This window comes from Amphibalanus amphitrite, unplaced genomic scaffold (assembly GCF_019059575.1).
Source record: "Amphibalanus amphitrite isolate SeventyFive unplaced genomic scaffold, NRLGWU_Aamphi_draft 002205F_arrow, whole genome shotgun sequence".
Classification (NCBI taxonomy): Eukaryota; Metazoa; Arthropoda; class Thecostraca; order Balanomorpha; family Balanidae; genus Amphibalanus; species Amphibalanus amphitrite.
In genome coordinates, this window is record NW_024883696.1 from 1 (window position 1) to 25,812 (window position 25,812).

At 50.0% G+C, this 25,812-nt stretch overlaps 1 protein-coding gene across 2 annotated transcripts in view; it reads right to left on the minus strand.

Annotated features, from left to right (window-relative positions):
- Positions 1-544: 544 nt before the first annotated feature.
- LOC122376587 (tyrosine-protein phosphatase 99A-like) overlaps positions 545-25,812 on the minus strand; it is a 45,164-nt gene continuing 19,896 nt past the window's right edge. Inside the window, exons 3-19 of one of the 2 annotated variants that reach the window (XM_043356474.1) lie at positions 15,791-15,969; positions 13,132-13,319; positions 11,035-11,149; positions 10,136-10,327; positions 6,940-7,229; positions 6,385-6,665; positions 5,589-5,758; positions 5,173-5,289; positions 4,437-4,648; positions 3,982-4,107; positions 3,606-3,772; positions 3,120-3,408; positions 2,654-2,825; positions 2,334-2,461; positions 1,811-2,085; positions 1,410-1,545; positions 545-1,223 (exon numbers count right to left, since the gene is read on the minus strand). In XM_043356474.1, coding sequence (XP_043212409.1) covers positions 1,047-1,223; positions 1,410-1,545; positions 1,811-2,085; positions 2,334-2,461; positions 2,654-2,825; positions 3,120-3,408; positions 3,606-3,772; positions 3,982-4,107; positions 4,437-4,648; positions 5,173-5,289; positions 5,589-5,758; positions 6,385-6,665; positions 6,940-7,229; positions 10,136-10,327; positions 11,035-11,149; positions 13,132-13,319; positions 15,791-15,969 — 3,214 coding nt within the window. In that variant the 3' untranslated portion in view covers positions 545-1,046. Of the gene's footprint in view, positions 1,224-1,409; positions 1,546-1,810; positions 2,086-2,333; positions 2,462-2,653; positions 2,826-3,119; positions 3,409-3,605; positions 3,773-3,981; positions 4,108-4,436; positions 4,649-5,172; positions 5,290-5,588; positions 5,759-6,384; positions 6,666-6,939; positions 7,230-10,135; positions 10,328-11,034; positions 11,150-13,131; positions 13,320-15,712; positions 15,742-15,790; positions 15,970-25,812 lie in introns of those variants that run through there. The other variant, XM_043356475.1, reaches the window with a different exon arrangement.

Genomic DNA, 25,812 nt, shown 5'->3' on the forward strand with positions numbered 1-25,812 from the left:
GGACCTCAAACAACAAAACGACAGCGGCTCGCGCACGAAATCGGCGCAATTGTGCGCAAATCGGCGCACCGACACCGTCAGCCGCGGAACGCACCCGTACCAAATGATCGTCTGACAATGCTCAACATGAGAACAAGAGGAAATGCAGAGACGGTGGATAGAAAACGCACAGGACGTTCGTAAAAACGCACATACATTTGCTCAGCAGCTGCTTCAATCGCTCCTCTTTGGTGATTGTCATTGACGACAACCGTCACGACGAGTCCCATGACGTCAGAGGAAAAATCGACGAGACAGCACGACAGCCGGATCCAAAAATAAAGTCGACACCCAGGCATTTCTCCTAAAAAAATAATCATAGAAGGGATAACATGAAAGAAATAAAATAAAAAGGAAGAGTGGCAGCCTTCAGTCCGCAAGAGGGACACCCCAATATATAAACAAAGATTCCTCACACCCCAGCGTAGTACACAAACGATAACACAAATCCATTCGAATACGGAAACCTGGAGATCATACGCGACCTTCCGTAAACACGAACGCCATCAAACTAAGCTCTCGTTCGGAAACGCAGTGAACGCTTGTCTCTAAGAAATCTATCTACTCACTGAAGGATAACCCCGGAGAGTTTTTCGACACAAGTACCATAGACGAGATAGGCTTGGTCTCTCAGCAAAGCTGTACGAAGATGAGTACATTTCCAGAAGACCCTCGGGTCTTGATCCCACATGTACATAGATGGGTGACCCACACAATAAGGTCCCCCTTACACAAAATCAAAGCACCAAAGAACATCACACGCCTAATCGAACACACTCGGGACAATTAGTAAACACAGCGTCTCCCCTGGCCACCCTGGTCTCTGTGACTCGAGGAGGACATTCCGCAGGGCAGGCGGAGCACACCTCCGGGCAGTGTGTGACCCTCTCAGGGCAGTCGGGGGCACATTGGCACGTGCACTCTGCCAGTCTAACGTCTCTCCGTTTCCTCCACTCTCGTCCGCGTCTCTGGCCTCCCTTGGTGCGGCCCGCTGCGTTCGGGTCCTGTCAGACGCACTCGGCAGGCACGTAGCACTCGCGGCCGTCGGGGGGCACACGCATCGTGCCGCTGTGCAGACTGCGCGGCCGCAGCAGGGACTCCGCCTCAGACTGACTGCTGGGGGACTGCGGCAGCGTCGGACGCACCAGGCCCTCCATGGCGTGGTACAGCATCGTGAAGTCGTCCTGAAATGGGAGAGAGCCGTAGTAAAACGCTGCTAAATTCGGAAAGAAAAGTGCAGAAGAAGCATTTTGAGTGCTGCAACAGATCATCGATAGATACGGTCGCTTCCACATCAGCCCAAAACGTCTACCTTCGCGTAACGAGAGCGGAACACCATTTCTCTACCAAAGTCGGTTATGAAATGTTACCTGAGTTCTCCAGATGCCCGGCCTTCGCATGTGGTACAGCTTGGCGTACAGGTAGACGTCGATCGAGTTCTCGTTCATCAGCTGCTTCGACAACGTCGTCAAGCAGCAGAACGTCGCCGCTTCGGTGCCGCCAAATCTATCGAGAAGAGAGAACGCGATGAAAAGGCTAGTATCTATCGTACACCGACTGGGCTCGAAGACGAGGGAGTGTCAGAAGGAAATGCGTCTTACATGAGTCGACGATAACTTCCAGGTGCACAATGTTCGAAAGTCAAGTATTTCTCAACAATATCTGTAATCACTTAACAAAATACGTTACAAGTATACCTACAGCTACACACGACAAATATTGAATATGCAGTCAACACTCTAGCCATTTACCCAGCCCTCCAACTACCAACCTGTCGACCACGACGATGGGTCCGTTCTGGTACTTGAGCGTTGCCTGCTGGACGCCATCGATCAGGTGATGGGGCGACCCTGCGGCGGCCGTGTGGGGCCACTCGGGGCAGCAGATTACCCGCACCGACACCTGGTAGTCGTCCTGACACGACTGAAGCACCAGGTCGACGGTAGCGAACGCCGATGCCGACGGAGCCGGCTCGTCGACGAAGCGGACCCGGAAGCTATCTCCGTCCAGGTCGTCGTCGGGAGATGGCCAGAAGCGGGGGAAATGCTGCGGAAGGAGAGTTGTAGACGTGACTGCCCTGCCAATGCTTTGCTGATAAAGATGGAGACACTTTAGAGCCATGCTTTTAGCGAAAGATGATGGCTCTTGCTACTTAGCGCTCTTGGTAAAACTTGCGAGACCGTCACATGTATTCAGATGAGACAGACGTCAAAGAGCTCGCTACTCGCAAGATGGTCAGCTCATCTTTGACGATAAGCCCCTCGGAGTCCCTCCCAGCGCCCGTTCCTACCCACCTGGGCATCGATGGGAGAGAGAACAACCACGGTCTGCACGTTATGCTCCCAGACCATCCTCCAGAAGTCGTCCACCGTGTGCGGGAGCGGGTGCTGAGTGATTATAAACTCGGACAGCTTCTCGTAGCCTGTCGAAACAGAGGAGCACGTGTGTGGCGGACGGATACCATAAAGGCAGTTTTATTTCAAGTGAATGCACATACCTGGCAATTAAAACTACTAATATCTACTCGAACTATTCGTGACATTATTCTACGACTGTCGGCTTAAACGTTGCTCTATACTTTCCGCTGCTCCTTATTTCTTGTCCAATCGCTTACCGATGAGTGGCGTGGCGTTGATGTAGTCGCTGCCCTCGATCCCGGGTCTCGGTGACAGGTGCACCCTCCACCGGTCCACGGGAACAAACTGGGCACACCGGTTCCTCGCCTGGTTACACGGGGTCAGCGCCGGGGCCAGGTCCACCTCCGTCGGACGGTACGAGGTCACCAGCTGGGGAGAAAACAACAGGGTATATCAGGGATGTGCACTTGGACCAGTAGTCCTTCTCGCTCTTACCGTATTGTGGCATCGAGCAGCGTCATATTCGAGAAGATATGCCTTATCACATTAAAAGCATAGCCCCAACAAATTAAACAAACCTAATCACAAACTCCTTGCTATGCACTTGCTATATCAGATTATTGAGCTCACTTTACGAAGAGTTCAGGCATTTTATAACGAACCTATGAAGTTTCATCACGAACCAAAGTCTGTGTATCAGACTGTCCCATGATATCAACTCACCTGGTACTGCCGGTCCAGCGTGTAGCGCGGGAACTGTCCCGGCTCGTAGCACCGCAGCTGTTGTAGGTACTCCGTAAGCCGCGTGGCTCGCACGTCCGTCTCGCCTGCCTCCAGGGCCTCCAGCAGTGCGTCGTGTGTGAAGATGTACTGGTCCTCCGTCTGCACCAGGAAGTTGCGCTGTGTGCGGATGTGCTTCAGGAAGCCGAATACGTTGATGGTGCCTCGCTGCTTCAACATGTTCATCATGGCGTCCAGCACGATGTAAGTGCCGGTTCGGCCCACACCGGCGCTGTGAAGAGTGGGCGGGGGCGGTCAGCCGTCAATATTGAGGTAAGTGTGCCCTCCCCGGGAAAGGAGGCGTTTGGAACGGGACAACAATTATTACAAGTGCTTCAATATTCTCATTTGATTCATGGAATTAAAAGCGTATTTCTGAAGGCAGCCGTATGGATCGGCATTGAAAAGGCTGCTTCTATGTTATCTCACCTGCAGTGGACGAGGATGGGTCCCGCGCCGGCCCCATTGGCCGCCGCCGACTTCCTCACGAAGCTGAGGATGGGCAGTGGATGGTCGGGCACCCCGTGGTCCGGCCAGCTGGTGTAGTGGTACTGGTAGATGATACGCTCGCCAGACACACCCTTCTTCTTCTTGTGCTGTGGAGTAGGCAACAACGTTATCGAAGATAGAATGTAGCGATGTGACAAGTTACTACTTACTGGTTTTGCAATACTACCACATCCCACAGCTCCAGGTTTAATGGGAGGTTACCATGCCTCTGTGTCTGTAATCTGTAAACACGTGCAGCTATGCATGCCAAACAGGTTACATCTAGCTTCTGCACGTGTGAGAGCTCGAATCTTACCTTGATGTGCTTGATGAGCATCTTTCGTATGGTGTATGTAGCCAGTTCCCGCTGATCCAGAAGCTCCACCTGAATCGGTCCGTACACCTCTGTACCCTCCTTAGGCCAGTACATGTCGCACTTTTTCTGAAATAAGAGGAGCACCAGCTTTTGAACGAACAGCAAAATGTACTCACGCACTTTGCATACGTTGCGTAAAATCAGCAAAGTTCCCTATTTTTGGCTACTAAATAGGAAGCAAATTATATGCTTACTGATTTATTTTGCTGTAAATACTTACTGCTTAATACGACCGACGTTCCGCACCAATATTACCTCTTTATTCTGTCAGTAGATCAGTCGCAGGACGCTTACAGCATAACAGGTTGGAATACCGATTAGTTACATACATATGTAAGGATATAAAGTGAAAAGTTCGCTGCCGCAGGAGCTCGACACACAGTTCCGTATCTCACCCTGTTCCTCTCGACGAGGTTGGTGATCATGACGACGATCTGGACGCGCTGCTCCCAGATGAGTCGCCAGAAGGCGCCGAAGGTGCCTGTCAGGGGCCCCTGGGCGCCGATGTACTGGTTGCGGACCAGGTATCCATCTATGTAGTTGGCGTTGATGTAGTCGCCTCGCCGCTGGCCCGGCAGGGGTCGCAGAGGCACCAGAGTGTGATCGTCTGTGGGAAGGGCGGGCTGGAGTCAGGCTGGGTGCCTTGGAGGTGGGTAGATGGTATAGATGTCAATCGGATACCAGCTTTTTGGTATACCGATACCAAACCGATACCAACTTGGTATTTGGTATTTCAATCGTAAAGTGTTTGATATTTTGTTGGTATCATAAGCCCTCACTAATGTATAAGAGGCTAAGAAATCGGTAAAAAGTTGGCATTTCCCTCAGTTTCCCAAGTTGGTTTGGTTTCAATTCCCGTAGTTTAGGTTGGTAATTGGTTTGGTATCGGTATTCCGATTTTCCGTAATTGACATCACTAGTAGATGCCAGATGGTCACCTTCGAATCACGCTCAGCCAATTTGTATTCTTGATCCATTGACAATTCCGTAAGAACTAAGAAAGCAATAAAGGGTCAATACATTAGCATAAATGAAAAATATATGGCTCAATAAATGGTGCAAATGCACATACATTTGGTCATCGATGAGGCATAACTACGGCATCATTGAATGCACACGACAGTGACTTACATGCGTCGATGTTCTGGTATCTGTTCTTCAGTTTGTTCTCCTCAGTCTGTGAGACCTCCGAGGACAGCCCCAGCTTCATGGTATGCTCCAGCACCTCGTCATACTCCTTGCAGAACCCTGCGAGCCGAAGTTAGAGTTATATGAGTGGTTACAACTGATAACGGTTACATCATTGTCCGTGATTATTTTGGTTGTTTATAGGTTACATACTTAAACTGTTACAAATCTTAGTCATACCCAAAGATAGAAGCGATAGCCAATTCGGGCGAATTGAAAATAATCAAGCAATAACCGAGCTAGCGACGTGACGATAACCGAGCAATAACAAAGCGAGCGAGTTGACAATGATACTAAACAGCATGTTGTATCCGTACGATTTACGATAATAACAGGTCGACTGAAGAACACTGTCTCACCGATGTCGGCATCGGCGTGCAGCGTGGCCACGTGCACAGGGAAGGCGTCGGCAGGGATGGGACCCTGCGTGCCGTTCGGTCCGTCCCGCTGCCACGCCGGCTCGGAGGTCAGAGCAACCCGGGGGGTCACCGGGTCATCCAAGTAATAGTAGGAAGACTGGAAGTAGCGTCTGTGGAACGGGCAGAGGTTAATTAATGCTGGGGCTATCAAAAGTAAACAAGACCCATTGAGAATTCAGACGTTTCATAGCTAGTTGGAGGCAATCTACGCAACTTTATAGAGACAGTAGTGTTACTTGTTATACGAGCCAATTGTGTAGATTGCCATTTTTGGGGGTTATGCCCTTTCGGTCCAATAAGACCATTTCAGAGCCGGGAGGATGATAGGATATAGTGGGAGACATTGGTCTGGGCAGGCACCCTAGTGAGTCACCGGGGCTGAGCCCGTCCAGAGGACAGGCCACCCAGCCCCAAGGTACTCACTGCACCCTGCTACGGGGTGCGCTCCCTCGGGAGCAGCGGTACCGCTCCAAGGGAGCAGCCCGCATGAGATAAAGTTGCCTGTCCAGCCCGGAGGGGGTTGCGGTGCGGAGGAAAAGGATTTCTGTATCCTGAGGATGGAATCACGGAACGGTGAGATTGTCATTGGCCATTGGACAGTAGCCTTTTCACTCTTCAGCTAATCGTGGGTAACAACACTTGGCGATCAACCGATGAAAGTTGCCTAGAAGCCAGCTCGAAGTAATCTAATGGCCCCACCAGTCTAAAGAACAACCAGTAGTTTCATCGCACCCACCTCCAGATGGCGAGTGCCAGCAGCGCCAGCAGGAAGGCGCAGCTGGCGCACACGATGCCGGCGATGACGCCCGGGTCCAGCTCCTGGCCGCGCCCCAAACGGCGCCACACGTCAGAGGTGGCGCCACCGTCGCCGCGGCGCCGGCAGTGGCGCCGTGGCCGGCCCGTCAGAGGAGCCGAGAGGGGAGAGAGGAGCAGAGCAGAGGGCCGGTGGAGAGAGCGTGTGGCCGCTCGCAGCCGCACCTCGTACACAGCCTCGGCGGTCAGATTCGGCAGCAGAAACTGAGGGAGGAAGACCGACCAGTCAGTCAGCGAGAGAAATCAGAAACCCATAAATATCGCGTACTCTCAGGTTTCAAGGCACAAATTGGCAGCGACCTACCGCACCGGGTAAAGTCAACTCTAGCAAGAACTATTCGAAAATATTATTGATAATACAGACAAAAGGAAACGCATTATAACCAGTAAGGACCAGCAACAAACGAAACCAGTCACGACACCGACGTTCAGTACCCGCTCCAGCCCGCCCCTTACCACTTCCCTCCCAACCACTGACCCTGCTCTCCTCGTCGGCAGTATCGGTGGTGACCTGCAGGTCGGTGACGGGCCCCTGCAGCTCGCCGTCCGTCCTGCTGTAGCTGACCACGTAGTAGTCGATGCCGCCGCTGAAGACCCGCGGTCGTCGCCAGCGCAGCAGCAGGCCTGCGTCCGCCTGACATGTGACCGAGCTGAGTCGCGGCGGCGACGGTGGCGAGACGTCCGTGGTGACGGCGACAGAGACCGACTCGCGGCCCTCCACACTGCGCGTGAACGCCTTCACCGATATGGAGTAGTTGGAGAACGGAGCTGTGGAGAAGAGGGAGAAGCCGGGGAGTCGTCAGTTGGAGGAGGGAGCTGAAACGGCGCTGGATAGGGGTTTGACGGGCCTCGCACGGGCTTTGATCGATAGAAAACGCAGCGCTAGGCACGTGAAGATACGCGTTGAAAATGATGGAAATGGTAGATGTCACGGATCTTTGCAACACAAGAATAATGAAGGAAAATGGATGATAGGCGATAATTTTCCATGATTCCTGACTACGAAAGCTGCAGCATTTGGTAACAATAATAAGGGACTTAATGTCTGCTTTAGATCAGAAACATCGCTTTGAAAGCAGTCTATTGCTATCATTTTATTTCGGCATATGTACGTGGCATGAACTATAGTAGATGGCTGGAAGTACGAGTAGGTACGCATTAATAGGTAAATACTTTTCGGGCATTCAGGCATCGACATCGTGCTCCTTCAGATAATATAGGGGTCTTACTAGGGTTACCCGCGTGCTCCGCAACGCGAAGGGGGGATTTTTGACCCGTGGGTATTGGGTTGGTCTGTGTCGATTTGGTTGGTAGGTATCCATTTCGTTCGATTGCTTTTTGACGGCCAAGCATTTTGTAAGAAAACAAAAAGATACATCGCATCGAGGTGCCCGTGTCGTATTATCATGCGTTCTACTTAAGAATGATTCGAAAACTGGCGTGAAGTCTTTTGAGGGCCATCGATGAATTTCGCTAAAAATGACAATGTAATGGTTTGGAACATTTACATTTTTAAGAATACTGTTGCTCATCATGCAAAAATAAAGACTGAACCTTGGACAGAATTGAATGCTCTTTCCATCGGTGCCATTTTTTATTGCCAGAAATATCAGATCATTGAGCAAAACCCGTGTGATTAACAAAGTGGCACAAAATAGACAAACACCATTGTCTCCCGTGATTTGTACCACCTTGATTTGGATCAATCAGCTTTTCACAATTTTCCCATGAGAGGCGGTACATTTCTCTTGCCAACAGGCGCTGTTCCAACTCGCTCCGTTTAATGGTCACCTAAAAATAAAATCAATTCCAAAATCCGTCAAAAACCGCAATTTTTCAATCAAAGTACCCTCACGGGTGCACGTGGCACGTGCCATCCCCTGTACTGCATATCATTCGATAACCTGTTCAATTATCTACATGATGCTGTTTTCCCCGTGCCGATCCGGCCCACGGTTACCGAGATATTGCACGGGGACTGGACCCGTGTCGGCCAAAATTAGCCGTTTTCGCCCGATTTCGCACGCCGATTTATACATGTAAAGTCTATGACGCGAATTTGCACTTTTTGAGCACGCGCCACGCGCTCCCTATCAATCCGATCGAGAAAAGACCCCTCAAAGGCACGTCGCGCATCCTTGATCTATAAGTTGTGCAAATTTCACCGGGCTAGGTGCAACGGTCTGGCCTGTAGTCCACGCAAAGCACCACCAAGTCGGGACCTCGGTAACGGACAGACGCACCCTCCTCAAATAGTAATATAGATATAAAAGTCACAAATTCTATTATTCATAACTCCTTACAACTTTGGCTGTGCGGAGTACGTTGCGAGCAGTAAAAGCGCAATTAGCCACTTCCCTAATAAGTCGTTACAGAGGGAAATGTAACAACTACTCGAATGGTAATAACGAGGCACGTAATTGGCAGGCGCCACATTTACATGTTATGGGGAGCACGAATATACAATGACGAATTATTCAAATGAGCATGTCAGCAAAGTTACCTTGTTAAATCCGTTTGGGTTTGATCAGAGACCAGACAATCAATGTCATGTGCGTACGACCGAAATGTTTGGATTAGTATTCACCCGGCAAATGCTTACTCGAGCGTCGATAATTTTGATTCCAATCAACGATGTTGCAGTCTTTGAACGCATGTTTTTGAAGCGATGTTAAACGATGTCTCTGTGGTTAAGCGTACTCTTGTATTGTAATTCGCAATCGTAATGGGTTGCGACACAATGTAACGATTTTCCAAGAAGGACCGGTGCCATTCTAGCCCTTATTTTAACCAGGAGCTTTAGTATATTCTTTTTTTTTGACATTATGTGCACGCGTCCGGCGTTGGCACGCGATGCACACATGTTCACATTCGGAGAAATGATAAACGGCATTCTACAATTGCTGTCATTGATATCTGTCAACACTGTCATCAGACACAAACTGACAAAGAATCACTGTCCATTCCTCGTATGACCCACGTTTTTATAGTTACGCTGTGGAATTGCGTCCCCTCAATCTTGACCTCGACGAGCCAACAACGGAAGGTTTTTGTTCTGTCAGTAGATCAGTGTCGCTTTCAGATCCCAAGTCCATCGCGAGAAATGTGGGCCTCCGGCTTCTGAGGCTGTCTCACATAGGTCACCGTCATCTTCAGAAGGAACTATCTATAGGGACCAGGAAACGCGACATAAAATATCTTGTTATAGTATGCTGATGGAGATAATAAAGACGAATTATGTCATAAAAATATCCGAGGGTAAAGTCAAATGCCTGGGAAATGATGGTGAGTGAAATTCGAAAAGACGTGCTGCAAAAAATGTAAGTTTGCGCCATTTAACTGGTATGATAAAAAGCTACACAACAGCGAAGCCTGTGCATGGTGAATTTCGACGGAAAGTGGGAGAACGCCAAACAATGTTTTCTTCAGGCCGGCAGCTCAATCAATTTCACATTTCGGCCTTACCGATAAATGCAATCTCGACCGGTATCGCTAGAGTCCGATTAAAGTTGGCCTGAGGAAAACACTTCTCTAAAAATGTATCCCGAAATAAAAGACACGGGAAGGCATACGTCCCGCTGCCAAACATGAAACAGCTCATCTAAATTTGGATATTGGATGCGTGTGTAACGCACGCTACGCGTCGGCGACAGCTTTCGTTCCAAACTTCTTACCCAGATCAGTGAGAGTGTGCTGCATGCGCTCGACGGGCAGTTTGATCCAGGTGGCGTTGGTGAAGTCGCCGGTGGTGAAGTAGATGCGGTAGCCCTCGATGAGGCCGTTGGGGTTGACCGGAGGCAGCCAGGAGATGGTCACCGTCGTATCCGTCACGTTCAGGATGCTGACGTTTCGCGGCGCCTCCGGAACTGAAAAAAAAAAAGATAAATGCCATGCTTTGAGCCGACCGACTCATTAATTACGATATCAGATATGGTGACTATAAAGAAGCATGATATGTGACGAGTTTTTAGCCCATGTCTCACCCTGTTCATGTAACCCATGCATCAACACTAATCTCGCAAGGCACGCAAACTAAATCACGTAGTCTGCTCATTTAATTCTCATCAACTTCCGAGAGAACAGGAAATATGCACGCTCATTTATCATCAAATTACAAGGTGAGGGAAGCGTGCTGCCCGTTTCGCGGTGGTTTCTCGAAAAGACACAGTGGAGGCACAGTGGTCTGACGAGCTGACAGTGGTGTCAGTGAGAAGAAAGAAGAGAGAGAGAGAGAGAGAGAGAGAGAGAGAGAGAGAGAGAGAGAGAGAGAGAGAGAGAGAGAGAGAGAGAGAGAGAGAGAGAGAGAGAGAGAGAGAGAGAGAGAGAGAGAGAGAGAGAGAGAAGCAGAGGAAAGTGGGAGAAATGAGAAGAGGGAGAGAGAAAAGAACGAAAAGGAAAATGAGGTAGAGGGAGACAGAAAGAGTGAGCGAGAAAAAGGGAAGACAGAGGGAGACGGAGACAGATAGACAGCAAGAAAGCAGAAAGAAAGAAAGAAAGAAAGAAAGAAAGAAAGCAAGAAAGAAAGAAAGAAAGACAGACAGATAAACAAACAGACAGACAGGCGGGCTCTCACCTCCCTCGTCCGTGGTCACCACCACCGTAGAGCTGGGTCCCAGTCCGGCCGGGTTCTCCACCTGTATGGAGATGATGTATTGCGTGTACGGACGCAGACCGGTGATGGTGTGAGTCTGCCGAGCACAGAGACGGGTGTGAGCGGGAGGGAGAGATGGAGAGAGAGAGAGAGAGAGAGAGAGAGAGAGAGAGAGAGAGAGAGAGAGAGAGAGAGAGAGAGAGAGAGAGAGAGAGAGAGAGAGAGTGAGAGATAGAGAGAAAGAGAGAGAGAGAGAGAGAGAGAGAGAGAGAGAGAGAGAGAGAGAGAGAGAGAGAGAGAGAGAGGAGATCAAAGTGTGTGAGAAGCGCACATGGTGAGTGCGAAGAAGGCATACAGGAAAAAAAGAAACAGAATATGTAAAAGGAAGACCCAGGTGGAAGTGCTCGATAAAAAACGCCTTCCGAAGAGGACGGCGGTGTCATCCCAAATACCTATACCTAATCATAAATCGAAATCATGCAGCCGCAAGTAAGAATTGATTGTACGACATGTGACATGTGTTTAAAGTGAGATAACTTGCACGACATAAACATACAGCTGTGCGGTTCGTCTTTTGCTTAACCCGCGCACCGACGGGGGTCTGCGCCAACTTAGTACCGACGGGGGGGGGGGGCGGATGACCGCCCCCCCCTGAGATCTCGAGAACGAAGCAAGATAGCGACAAGCGGTAAACGGCATCGGATACGCACGGTCAAGATCTACAATTTTTACTAAGGTCATTCTCAGGTCAGGTCAAAGATGACGTCACAGGGGTCGAAAAAGTCAAAATGGCGGCGCTAAATATGGAGAGAGTTTTTCTCGAATAACTTTCGAATTAGTAAAGATAGGAACAAACTAAGGGCATCATCGTGATCCTCTCGTCAATCCGCATCGAATGATATATATGTTGACCTCGAAAGGTCAAGGTCAAAGGTTGACCTCAGGTCACGTGACCTCGAAGTCATCATGTATATCATTCGATGCGTCTTGACGAGCTGAACACAATGGGACCATCCACGCGTCTGTATCTTGTTCCTGTACGGAGTTATTGGCCAAAAACCTTTGGTGACCTTTGATGACGTCACATGACCTCACAGCTGCCCAACAGCAAAACAGACCTCAAGGTAGTGAAGGTTGATCGTATATGAAGTCATGTATGGTATATGGGGCCATTCCGACCCGTTTTAGTGGTAAAAACAGGGAGTTGATTTTTCCCCCATTGACTTATAATGGGGAGGTCGCGAAATTGACCTGACCTTAGGTCACCGATATCAAAATTCCGAGATATACAAATTGTAGCTACTACTGACCTAATAGCATCCTGCGACTTTCAAAGGCCTCCGACATCTACTGTAGCTCTGGCACGGTGACAAAGTTGCAAAAAAGTGACTTGAGGTTGGGTCATTCAAAGTGACCTGGTGACCTGACCTTGAAAGGTAGGAGGTTCAAACTTGCACACCATGTGTAAAATTGATAAGGGAATAGTCATACCAAATTTCGCCGGTTTTCCCGCTATTCGCGAAAAACCTCAGGGGCGGCGGATATCCGCCCCCCCCCCCCCCGTGTCGGTGCGCGGGTTAAAGTCTCATTCAGAAATGTGGTAGAAGGGAATGTTGAAGACAATCCTCAGCATGCTTGATAATACGCTCAGACTAAATGGAGACTATTTACACAAACTGCTGCAATGCAGGGGCATCATTAGCCACCCAATGGGGCGATCTAATGGTGAAACCCTGCTTAATTAGGCAATTTTATGACCCGCGCTTCAAGTGATTTATGAAAACAAGGACCGGGTGCATTTGTTTTGATTACCGAGTGCTCGCTCCCTCGTGCACAGAGCGGAGGGAGCTTATACTGCGACGATTACTGCGAGGTGTCCACGTTTACGGGAAGTGTTTCGATGATTTACTTAAATATATTTTGGTGCAGCATTTGGAACGGTTGTTGAACTGTTCACAGATAATTTATATATTGTTGGCATCCCGCTATACATGGCATGACCAAAAAACGACTTCATATACCGATGCGTTGGCATCAGACCGAAGATGACTGAAGGAACAAGGAAAAGGATTTAATTACCTGTACGGTTTCCTCGGTGATCTTGAGCTCCTTGATGGGCGAGTTGGTGTTGTTTCTCTCCTTGTAGGTGATCTTGTAGGCCTGGAACTCTCCGCGGAGCTCGCGTTGGGGTAGCGGTCTCCAGCGGACCCGGACGGCAGTGGCACTGGTGTTGTGCGCTGCCAGAATCACGGGCTTGCCGCCGGGTGCTGAGAAAAGAAGGCGAACAGTCAGTCCGTCAGGTACGTCAGCTACGTCGGTCGGAAGAATGCACATTACACACCATCCGACAATGAAGATGGAGACTTCAGCGATGATGTTAAACGTTGGTAGCTTCGTTTTGCAGATTCGTTTCTACATCGGCATCAGTGCGCCTTTGGAGTTTTAATGACTATAGTCGTCGTGTTTCACCTTCTCGTGGCTTTGCATATATCTATCAAAAGACGTGTCTAATATAATTTATCTTATCACGTCATTCCAAGAATAGTCCTCAATGACTGTTCGTCATCCCCGGCTTACAAAGTCTACACCCATCCTCCACCCGCTGCCATGGCTCTCTAAAAAGAGCGGGCTGTTCCGCGGCTTTCTATATGATAGACAGCCCCGAATCTGTGTCTCTGGCCGCAGAGCTCCATCAAGCGGCGAAGTTTAGCGATCGTTCCATTATTCAGCCGCAGTCATCAGAGTGACTTGACAACAGCAGCAGCTCGGCAAAATCTGACAGACCGTCTTCCGGCGGGTCCCGAAAAGAGTCGATGATTTATTACTGGACCGGCTGCATGGCCCAACATAGTCAGAACGGGAAGATGGATGGAGGTGCACTTAGTCCGACCGAGGTTTTGAAAGAGACGACTTCTTTTAGTGTGTGATTGATATGCTGCGACATTGGGGTGAACAAATGATTATGGTTTTATACAAGACGAAGGCTTGGAGGCTGGAGGCTGAGGATAAGCGCAGTGCCTTGCCCTCTTTTGAACGTGCAACACATCAAGTTTGAGGCTGTGACGCTTTCAGTTTGTTTGCATACCACATTCTGTTTGTTTTGGGGTACTGCCGCATTGGTTAGAAACTCTCCCAGTTTTCAAAGATGTCATCTTGATTAGAAACTCCTTCATTTTCCCCCAGATGCTATGCTACTTTGGTAAGGGAGGTAGGAGTGGTAGGTACTTTTTATGTTTATCAAAGGTCACACGGCCATAGGCATGCTACACCGTAAATGTAGGAAAGACACACACCACCGTGTAGTTGTTAAACTGGAACACCTTGTTATGATGGGCACTGGAGCAGCCAGTCGTTGACATTTTTTATAAGAAAACAGCTGCATGACACACCCTCGACTTTTCCTGGGGCAAGTGACGATGCCGTGGTGGAACCCCGCCATACTTTAATCCGCTGACACACAGCACTTTCCTGCAAGGAAAAATAAAAAAGGACAATTCGTCATTCTTAGTGGGATTTATTTAGGGTTTAGTAGCCAAACACCGATATGTCTTGGTAAGTCGAACGGCAGCGCTATAAATTTGGACGGGTTCGGCTCGCGATGAAAAGTGCCACATAAAACACGGGCCATTGTTTCAGAGCGCGCCATTGCGGTTTGAAGCTCACAGCTTCTTGACTTTGCCAAATGGAGCGTGACGCGAGCCGGTCGAGGTTTCCCGGAAACCGCTGAAAGCCCCTGTATGGTAGCACTCGTAGGGACAAGACAGGGAGGTCCATGCGCGATTTACAATGATGCATACACATATGAGCGAGAAGACTTTTATCTACTAACAGAAGTCTACAACATTATTGACTTAACTTCAGCATTAAGTACAGAATCAGACATCAAATGGATTATGTAAAGTGAACAAAAAGCTTTTTCAATATAGCAACGCATTGAATCCAATCTCTTCGCATGCATCGTATGCGGCCATTCAGCTGCCTCCCGTCATTGCCATTGATTTCGTCAGTTATGATATCCGGTCAGTGCGCGAACTGACACTGCTCACTGCTCTGAAGGTAATAAAACTCGCTGACACCAGGAACACGGCTAACGACGCAATTTTTCAAAATCGTTTGTAGTTTACAGCCAAATGTCACTTTCAACTGCACTGATGAACGAGATCCGTTCTTCACAAAGGCGCAGACCATAAGGTCCGCCTTAGTTTCTACTGACTTGAGACCGTAAAATGTTTTAATGTAGCGGCAGTCGACTAAGGAAGAAACGAGTAAACGACCATGAATGAGCTTTATGCGTGACGAAAGGGCAAGTTCTGCCTATCTCGACAATAAAGTTAATTTTAGGTGATGTGATACTGTAGCATGAATCACACAAACCATTTAGTGTTGAAGTTAAGCAATGTGATATGCATTGCAAAATGTGTGGTGAACATCGTGACATTTATGATGCAGCATGTCATGCCATTCCGTTTGTAACTGTTATACACAGGCCGTTTAGGACATTGGTAGCAACTGATCCGAACAATTCAAAAATGGCGACTGGCGATAAAGCTCAAAGCAGCAGACAGCTTTATCTAAAAAGCAGTTTTTCCGCCTAACGATAAATGTCTAGAAAGTGCTATATAAAGTCAATAATTGTTGTCAAATTTCCCGATACCCTCACCTTCTCTGAGTGTGATGATGGGGAAGGAGGCGATGCCACAATGTTCAGTCTCTGGTGATGAGTGTGTGATGCTCTCACCTTCTCGGAGTGTGATGATGGGGAAGGAGGCGATGCCGCTCTCGGAGCTGCCGATGCCGTTGACGGCCTCCAGTCTGAAGCTGTAGGCCGTGTACGGCTGCAGGTCCGAGATGACGAACGACGTCATGTTGTCCGGAGTGATGATGGGCTCCTCCGACCAGTCGCCCTCCTCTCCCTCTCTGCAAACAAGCAGCGGCATTGTCTCAGCACTGAGCGTCCCACCCTCGTCCAATTATTAGCCAGCGTGATCCAGCCTACAAACTCTTAGAACGGCTTTCTTCATAACCATCATTCGCGGTTACAAAGCACAGCCAATTACCCGCGATGGTGATGTTTGAAAGATGCTCGTATACTTTGGCGAGATTAAACCATTTTCTGTCTGGTTAGAGTCTCCAATCCAGCTCCGATCCCCAACATCCGGCTGGATGCGGTCAACCCGTCACGCTGCTCCGAGTTGCACGAAGCAATAGGCCGAGACCCGCCGTGTGTGTCCTCTCGGACGGCCGTGAGTTCTGACAAACACTCGTGTACCATCGTCTCGCTCCGTTCGTTACGAGAGTCACGCGCCCCTTCGGCGACCGTTTCGCAGCCATTTGTGGTGCTCGTCGGTCGGCGCTGAAATACGAGCGCATCATTTTCACCCCATTGGCGACCCGGCCCGTTTAAGTCAGCGCAACAGGGTTTCATGAAATCTCGGCGTAACTCGCTGGCTGCAGCCCGCCGCTGTTAATCATGCGATGATTTGATCAGGGACGGCGCACATCGCCCTCCAGCTTCGCCCCAGCGATCCGTGGCCAAACCTGCGGCCTGGGCGATGCTGATTGAAAATGGTCATGTAGGAAATGTTGCGCGAAATTGTGAAACTCAGCGATTGATGTTTGCTATTGAGCTTCTAGTCAGGGGCGGTTGCATCAGCAGTGGTTTAAAGACTTTGTGCTGAAAGAGATACTAGATTGGTTTGACATGACACGTACTGCGATGATCTGCTAACATCAGTTTACCGAAGTGCAGTACAGTGGATTATTTAACACAGGATTGTCGGTTAAATCCTGAATGAATTTCATATCATCGTCTTATCACGATAACGATTCAAAACATTCAAAGTTTGAAATATGCCTCGCCCTTCAAAGCATTCAAAATATTGATGATATCGACGATATCGTTTCGATTGCCTTATGAAAGTTCTAAATAAATTCAAGACATTAATACCAGTAAAACACCTTTTGGGCGAAGAACGAGCGAGCGAGATAGTGAGCCCTGCACGTGCGGAAGGGCGAGAGGGTACTTCCAACGGGCTTGCGCAAAGCACCCTTCTATCCGGTCGCTAGCGGTGTACCAAATTTGAACGCAATCGGCCCAGCCGTTCCTGAGATCTGGAAGCGGCATTCTGCACGTGCGCACGTGCAAACGGGGTCCAAACTGACTTTTGCACGGCACCCTACTAACCGGTCTCCAACCGTGTACCAAATTTGAGCGCAATCGGCCCAGCCGTTCTCGAGATCTGGAAGCGCCCCCTGCACGTGCGCACGTGCACTAGCACCTTAACCGCAACACATGGGAATGCATTGCCTGGTGGATGCCTACCTGTATGCCAAGTTTCAGCGAAATCGCCCCAGTAATTACCGAGTTATTACAGGGTGGGGCAGAAAGATTTACCTCTTGATTTTCCTAAATATTTCGGCCCCGAACAAATATATCAAATTGATTTCTGGCACATATATGCAGTAACATGTACACATCTCAGCGACGGCATAATGAATCAATATGGTCACCTTTGTCCTTCACCACTGCTTCGAAACGTCCCTCTGCGGAGGGGCACGAGCGCCGCACTGCGTCCCCGCCAAGATTCGACGGTGCCGTCTCGAGGGCCAGCTTCAGGGCGGCGATTCTGCTGTGTGGCACTGCACACACCCTCCTCTCTAAGATGGCCCAGATTGCGAAGTCCATCGGGTTCAGGTCTGGTCTTGATGATGGCCGAATGTCTTTGTCCCAGAACCCAGGCATGTGGGTCTTCCACCACGGTTGAGCGATGTTGGCCGTTTGCGGCGGCGCACCGTCCTGGACGAAGACGCATCCGTCTCAGAACGACTGAGTGACCCAAGACAAAGCATGTTCCTCCAGCAGATGGACTTGAACCTCTGAATTCACTTTCACAGCCTCCTTGATGAAGACCAAGGCTCCTTTTGAGCCGTCGGATGCGACGGTAGCCCAAACCATGACACCAGCAGGCTTCAAGCAACAAAAAATGGTGCGAATAGCAGGATCAATGCTGGATGGACCATCTGCCAAAATGTTGAAGCTTTGGGAGTGTCTCTGGGGCTCAGGCATGAACATGTTGTCATTGGACCAGCAGAATGCCTTGTTACCGGCGCTCCTGATCTCCTCCAATGTCTTTTGGATCCTGTGTAGCCGATTTTCCCTGGATGCCGCCGAAATTAGGTGTCGACGTTGCATCCTGTATAACATAAAGCCTAAGCCGTCGTTTATGATTCTCTTGGCGGTTCTGGGCTAAACAACGAGTTCCCTTGGCAGTTTGCGCATGCTTCGCCTAGGAATTGAAACACCTTCTTGCGCACGATATCAACTAGCTTTTTGAAGCGGAAATTCTTTGTTCTGCCTGGCATGTACTTCGACGACACTAACGCTGTCTTTTGAAGTCATTTAATTATACTGCAAACAGTTTTTACGGCAACACCGAGCTGTTTGGCAACGCTTCGGGACCTGTGGCCAGTCTACTTCAGCGCTGCAATTTGGGCTCACTTAGTCATCTTCGCCATAGCTCACCAACAACTATTACAAAATGTAAAAACGATCTTAAAGTTGATACATGAGTCAGTTGGGAGGCTGCATGCAAAGTTTTATCAAAATCCGTTCATAACTTTTTAAGCAATGGACTGAAAACAAACAGGTAAATCTTTCTGCCCCACCCTGTAAAATGAGAACAAATTTGACACCTCTTATTGTTGTATTTTGCACGTGCACTGGGGGTGACCCACATGCATCGAGAGTATCCTATTTTTGGTAGAAAGGATGCAGCTACCCTATAAAAATTACCGCGTCAATCGCCCAAGCGGCTGCTGAGATATGAGCCTCACAAAATCACTACTTTTGCAAAACAGCTTGAACACCCTTGACTTTTCACGTGGCACCGGGCACGTGCCACGACGATGACTGAGATGTATCAAAAGTAGTCTATTACGGGGTAGAAGGGATGGGGCTACCCAGCAAAAAAGACCGCAGGCCAATCGGTCCAGCGGTTGCTGAGATATAAGCCTCTCAAAAGCGTTACAGGCCGGGCCGGGTCGGGCCGGGCCGCTCATACTGAGATTTTTCCGTTATATTGAAAAGACTCGCTTCGCTCGCTGCGCTCGCTCGCTCGTAATGATAACAAGGGTATCGATGAGAGAACAACAACCAACAAATTGTGTTCTCAAGAAAACAACCGCTAACCTTCAAAGCGGGCAAGTGAAGACGAATCCATCTCATCTCCAACTTTAACCACACCTCTCTACCGGACACCGTGTCCGGCGCACTCATCCACTGGCTCCCACACGGGACCTTTCCCTGTCCTTTCTCAGAAGACAACCATCTACTCCATCGTCGGAGCCGACAGCAGTCATTTTCCGCTGCCGTACCCGATGTGCGGGCCGGTTTTTTGCGCACATTGGCGGGCCCACGCTGACGAGAGCTGTCGCGGCGAGCTGCGCTGCGGAAGCCACGCCAGTCATCATCGGTCGCCGGGCTGGCGGAGCGTGACCGAAGCCGTGGGTCATCTCCTGGGCCGGCCCGCCGACCCTCCGGCCGCGCCAGCCCCGCAGGGATCACAGGGGAGAGAAAAGACGGGACGGGTGAGAGGGTCATCCTAGTGTTTGTCTCTGATCGCATGGGCAGATTTGGTGGTGGAAAACAGCGTGAAAAGGTTGACGGTGGACGATGACTTTGGGCAGAGGTATGCGGTGGAATTTGTAGAATGTAATCGCGGTAGAACGGTCACGGCGGGGCGCCGTTGGGGGAGGGGAGGATGGTGGCTAGGGTGTGGGGGTCGGTGTGGGGTGAGAGGTGGGGAAGGGGGAGGGAGGAGCAGACGAGAGGGCGGCAGGCGGGGGCGGCAGGCGGCGGGGGCAGCAGAAGAAAGATGATGGAGCCCACGCATCGGTACAAAGGGTAATTGGCAATGGCAGGGACGGAGATGAATGAAAAAGCGCCATTGGTGCTCAGGCACCGAGACGTGGCCTGCATGTAGCAATAATATCCAGCCATTCACGTGAGCCAAAAACAAAGTCACCCGATAGGCGTTATCACAAGTGTATTCGCGGCCATTGGGGCGACGTAAGAAAAGAAGAAAACAACTGGCCCCAAGAACTTTAAATTATCAGTCAGCATGCACCTTTTTCTTGATATGTAGAGAATTTACCATTAATTGTTAGAGAAAATTGCATTTAAAATCTTCCATTTATGCTTTTTTTCATCGTTTGCACAGTATGTTCTTTTACTAAGCTAGAAACACTAATTAGAAATAGTTCCCGCATCATCAAGAACAATAGGGAAGGCTTGAAGTGAATACAATAATCTAAACGGTTTTGTAATCCATGTGAAGACACTTCTAAAATTGCCTGTAGAAATATTAAAGGCAAAAGTTCAACTTTTTCACAAGACGGATGGCTATAAACCTATTCAACGTGTGACAACTCAGCCGGTATTTCGTCGCCTACAGCCCAGCTTTCCCTAGTGACCGATAGAGGCGCTGCTATCGATGTCCGCCCGTGCCGCCTAACGCGAAAGAGGGCTGCAAAGTAGAGCGCAGTACTGGATAAAATTATACCGAGATATGAGCCTTTGTGGCGCCACGCGGTGACTGATGATTCAAAGTGCTGCATCGATCGCGAGGAGTTGGAGACAGCGGGTCCAACTCGTCAGCGGCCAGCCGGGCTGAAGTAAAGTGGACAGGCGCAGCGGCAATTCAGACTAGTTAGCGCCGCGGAAACTCGTCTGACGAAGATGGATCCGTTCGGAGGTCGAGTGGAGATCAGCTCAGTGTTCGACACGGACCCACACCGCGGCCAGAGAGAGTGGAGAGGCTGTGTCGCTAATGATCGGGCCTGCTGAACGCAGAGGAGTCCATTTTGAATAGAAGCACGAGACATTGAACTGAGACTTGATTCTACCGACAGTCTATAGATATTGAAGTTGTGACGTTGATGTCGGAAGGGCAGAATGAGATCGCTTTCTTTCCCACTCAGTTCTGAGACGGGATACTAAGTTTAAAAAGGCACTATGCACGAATGGATGATAGCAACATTGTTCGATATTACCTACCTACTTTTAATGAAAACTAACACTGGAAAGCTAGAAAACGCGCCCGTATGAAATAAAGTCTTTTCATTGGTGCGTGCGATGACAGATCAGTCTTTTGGTGTAGTTCTCCTTTTGCATTCCAACTGATAGAAATATTGATTTTGGCCAATCGGCTGGATTTCCGGTTCGAACGTCAACATCATTATTCGGCAATAAAGGCATATATTTCACAATAAGTTTGTCAAATTGAGGACTCGCGTCCACAAAACAATAGATCCGCGTCGAGATGCACAAAAACAGAAATGAAACCGCGAACAAAACACACTCATACCGTGATCGAAAATTGCATCCACCGTTTCCGCAACAACCCAATAGCCAGTTGGCCCGGCAAATCGTCAATATTGGTCGTTGAAAGTGCCAATATAGGCCAAACTGTTTACCAGCACGGCCGAGCGCAGAGTGCCCTCTGATTGAACCAAATGGGTTTCGGCGCTGGACAGAGGCCCCCCTGCAGCGCCTCTATGGCCGGTCACTCGGCCGTCCACTCGGCGCCGGGCCGGGGCGTCAATGGCACCGCAACCACACCGCTCTCAGCCTAATACCAGCGCAGAAAAACCGTCCCTTTTTACATGGCCACGGTGAAAGCGAGAGACTCCCACTCGGTGGAAAATGGTGTTTCGATGGCGTTGCGCTGCGACAAGCAGACGGATATTGGATCGGTCCGGAGTTGGGCCGGCGACAGCGAAACAATATAGTGACAGTGGAGGGCGCCATTTCCAGTTTGGACGTTCATCGTTTGACAGCAATAATGCACGTCCGACCGTGATGGTCAAATGCCAGAGGTAACGGATGACCCGCCGGCTCCGACACAAATGCCCCCAATCTATGAAATGGTCATGCAATGATCATGCATCTGCAAACAGGGCAAGGAGCAATGCTTTTAGGTCGCAAAGTGTTACCGTATGAATAAAATAGGTAGAACCATATGGTATGCTTGTACCTTTTTTTATTTGCGGCATGTGTTTGTCACTTTTCGGTTGGTGGTCAGCATGAAACCTAAAGACTGAAGCGTTCGTTAAAATCAAAAGGAAATAACTTGAATTTATCAAGAGGCTTTCGAACGTTATATGCGACCGTTAAACGTTGCATACGAGAGGAATGATTTAAAAAGTCGAAAGAAATGTTTTAGCGTGATTAAGTTGTGCCGCCTCTAGAGCACTTCATGGGCCGGATAAATCCGTTATCTACGGATAAATCCGCGGACCGGATAGGATTGGATTCTAAATTTGTTAAAAAAGAACGGATATGGGCGGGCCGGATTTGGGAATTGAAGGTTGAACCCGGATCAAAACGGATCAAAATTTTAACATTCAACATTGAAGTTAAAAATTAACCTTATGTGTTAAGCGGCAGGATGATACCTAGTTTACCAATGTGGTGATTTTCATGTGGTTTTAGGTTTATAAGCATGGTTTTTGGAACCATGATGGTCTGTGAGATGTATGGCTGTCTGGTCCCTTAGATTGAATTTGTTAGTCCAGTTTTGGGTGAAACCAGTTATTGGTGAAACGGATTATTACGGATATTTTTTTGAAGTTTGGCTGCAATACGGGCCATGGGTGGGCCGGATTCTGATATTCAAAGAAAGGCGGATAATGGGCGGATCTGGATATGACTTGCCGGATATGGGCCGGGCCGGATCCTAAAAAGCCTATCCGTGAAGTGCTCTAGCCGCCTCTGCTGTTATATCAAAGCTGGGCTGCATATGATAATGAATACATAATGCAATGAACATTTCGGGCATCGAGAGTACCGGTCGCTTGCTTCCGCTTTGATCAGTTTGTCTGGCTCTATGACTGTCTGCCAGTCTGTTCGTCTGTCAGTGTTGCTGTGTGATTACTGTGCTACTGGAATATCTCTTGCATCACACATTTTCTCGCAGCTATCCATACGAGGTGTAATGAAAAACACGCCATTCCATACCACGCCTTGATCTCTCCGTCTCGCAATCTCTCCTCGGAGAAATGAACGGAATCCCACTCTCAGACACGCCATATTAATATTTAATGAAACTCCCTGGGGCATTCACACTTGCCTAGGGTCTAATATGACACAATCATCACATAGCGTGTAAGCGGACGACCGTAGTGCAGCCATAGCACGTCCCCAGACGCAACGAACAGGCCGTTCCACCGGTTGTCGATGAAGTCCCAGGGGTCTCGTCTCACCCCTTCTGCGCCGCGTACCCCGCGGCATCCCGGCTAGTCACCGAGACCCATTAGTGTCCCACACCGTCGACAAAATCGCGTTTTCGCTGAAAAGGATCATCTCAGCACACTGATGCGATCCTGTCCCGCTGCGCCGGGGGAGAAGCGAACGCGTCCCCGTCGAGGGAACGTGAGGGGGCATGAGGGCGCGTGCGGACGTGCGGCCTCGGGGCTACTGAACGTGGGAGTCATTCACGCGGCACGTGGCACGTGCCACGAGCGATAGAGTGTGGAAGGATATCGGAGGGCAATGTGTCGTGATGCGACTGTGCGAGCTGATACGGCGGTGGTGTGTCCTGCCGTGTGTCATAGCAGTGTGTGCTCAGTGCTGTTACTGCGATGTGCCCAGATGGGGCGGTAATTCCAGCGCGCTTGAGCCCTGGTATGGCCATGCTTCGTGACCTGGCACTGTGTTTTTAGTGCTGGTGTGGTAGCGGTCCCTGCGCTTACCGTTTGATACTTTAACTTTTGGATAAACCCGCCGTCCGATAGACTCGAGTCTATCCAGTAGACTCCGTTCAATCTGATAGACTCCGTCACCCGACAGACCCTGCCGCCCGACAGACGTGCGCCCATCCGGTGACAGCGGAGAGCCCCTGGATCACGGCCGGCCTTCCGGCGGTGGACAGATTGGTACCGGCCTCAGACGTCAGCGCAGAGGAGCGACCTCCATCTCCGACTGCGTCAGCGCTGGCGTCGAGATACCCGCAATGCGAGGAATGACGACGAAACATGCTATGAGAGCGCTCCGAATTCGTCAAGCGTGAGCGAGTCGTCACAAAATTAGCCACGGTGTTAGCGGTAACTTGGAACGCAAATTTCAGCATCAAATGTAATTGTTCGTACCCCAAATAGACCAGAGCGCAAATAGTCTGGCGCTTTCAGCCGGGCCGCCAATATTGGACCCCGCCGGCAGTTGGGCAACTTAATTACAGCGGGGACCATTCGGCCATCTAGACTGCCCCCCTCTGTGATCTCCGGCTAACTCGGCGCCGGCGGCCGAGTCAATTGTCCACCAGCTCGCCCTCCTCGGCGGTGGTTACGACCGACAGAGCAGCGACACAAGCTGGGGAGAAGGGCCACAACACCGCAGGACGGGCGGTTCGTCTCCCTGCCGGAGGGACTGAGTCACAAGACAGATTCGGACGGGACGTGCTTGTTCTGAACTGAGCTGGATGATTTCATCAAGCGGCGGACTCCACCCTCCGAGCTCAAATGGAGCGATTTGGGGAACGAGAGATACTGCTGTCTTGGACCTGGTCCATTTGTGTATCAGATTCAGAAATCCCCACGACAGTTTCTGAGCATATGGCTTGGTTTGAACTTTGAACACGACATGTTTGTTGCCCAGGGATGCATTGACTGGACTGCAAGCAAGTCAAACCTTCTTGCGCAAACGCTTCAGAAGTAAAAAGAATCGTCACTGTCGCTGTCTTTCACAACTCGCGGCTCTCAGAGGATCCCGGTGAATCTGGTGGGATATTGGTGGATTTAGGAGATCTGGCACGGCGCGCCCTGCAAGACGCTGGCGCAGTGTAATAAATATGGCAGCACATCTCGTTGAGTTGCCTCATTTAATCGGATCTTTTCTGCCGCAGAGAAATTGCGTCCGAGTCGCATCTGCAGGGGTCATATCATTCGCAATGAACGATGTTTTGTAGGATTTCTGGCGAATTTTCCAACGGAAGCAGCGCTGGCTTGCGCGGAAGTTCCCAGAAAATAAATAGACAAGCATACAGCTGTAAAGTTTCACAGCGTCAGATATAGTTCTCTGGCGGAAACCAATAGCAGTGATGCACACAAAACTTTGCGAATATGATTGTGCAGAGCGGCAACGACCTGCGACACAAAAGTTTTTAAAAGCTTTCTCATGCTTCACCGAGTTGGCGCTATCACTTGACGAACTTTCCGGCAGCTCACTTAATAAAATTGGACCGGGTACATAGCACACTCATGTGAACGACTTTGAGATGGCTGAATCGTGCGGACGACACAGCGGGCTGAGCGCCAGCAGATAATTGGATTACGTAGCCTGCATGAGGCAAACACATTATCCCACATTGTGATGCATCTCAGGTGGCCGCTCTTGCACGTCGGGCGGCGGCTGGCAAACAAAAGGACGCGCTCGTGCAAGTCACCGGACGCCGATCTGCACCCCGAGTCGCTTCCAGCGAATCGGCACATACATCTGGAGCGAATGGTCTTCCATCTAGCGCGCCGGTGCCGACTGTCGTTGGCGTCCCATTCGGTCGGCGGAGATCGGATCTGGCGGCGCCGGCGGCCCGAGCGCGCCCTGTGATCGGCCGTCCGCCGATCCCCACCAGATTGCTGTCGCCATACGGCCGCCCTCCACCTCCGCCAGAGGTACCTCCCCCTCCCCCCTCCCGCCGGCGGCACTCGACGGTCGTTCGGACGGCCCGTCGTTCTCGACGCTCGTCCGCCGCGACAGTGCCCGGCGGG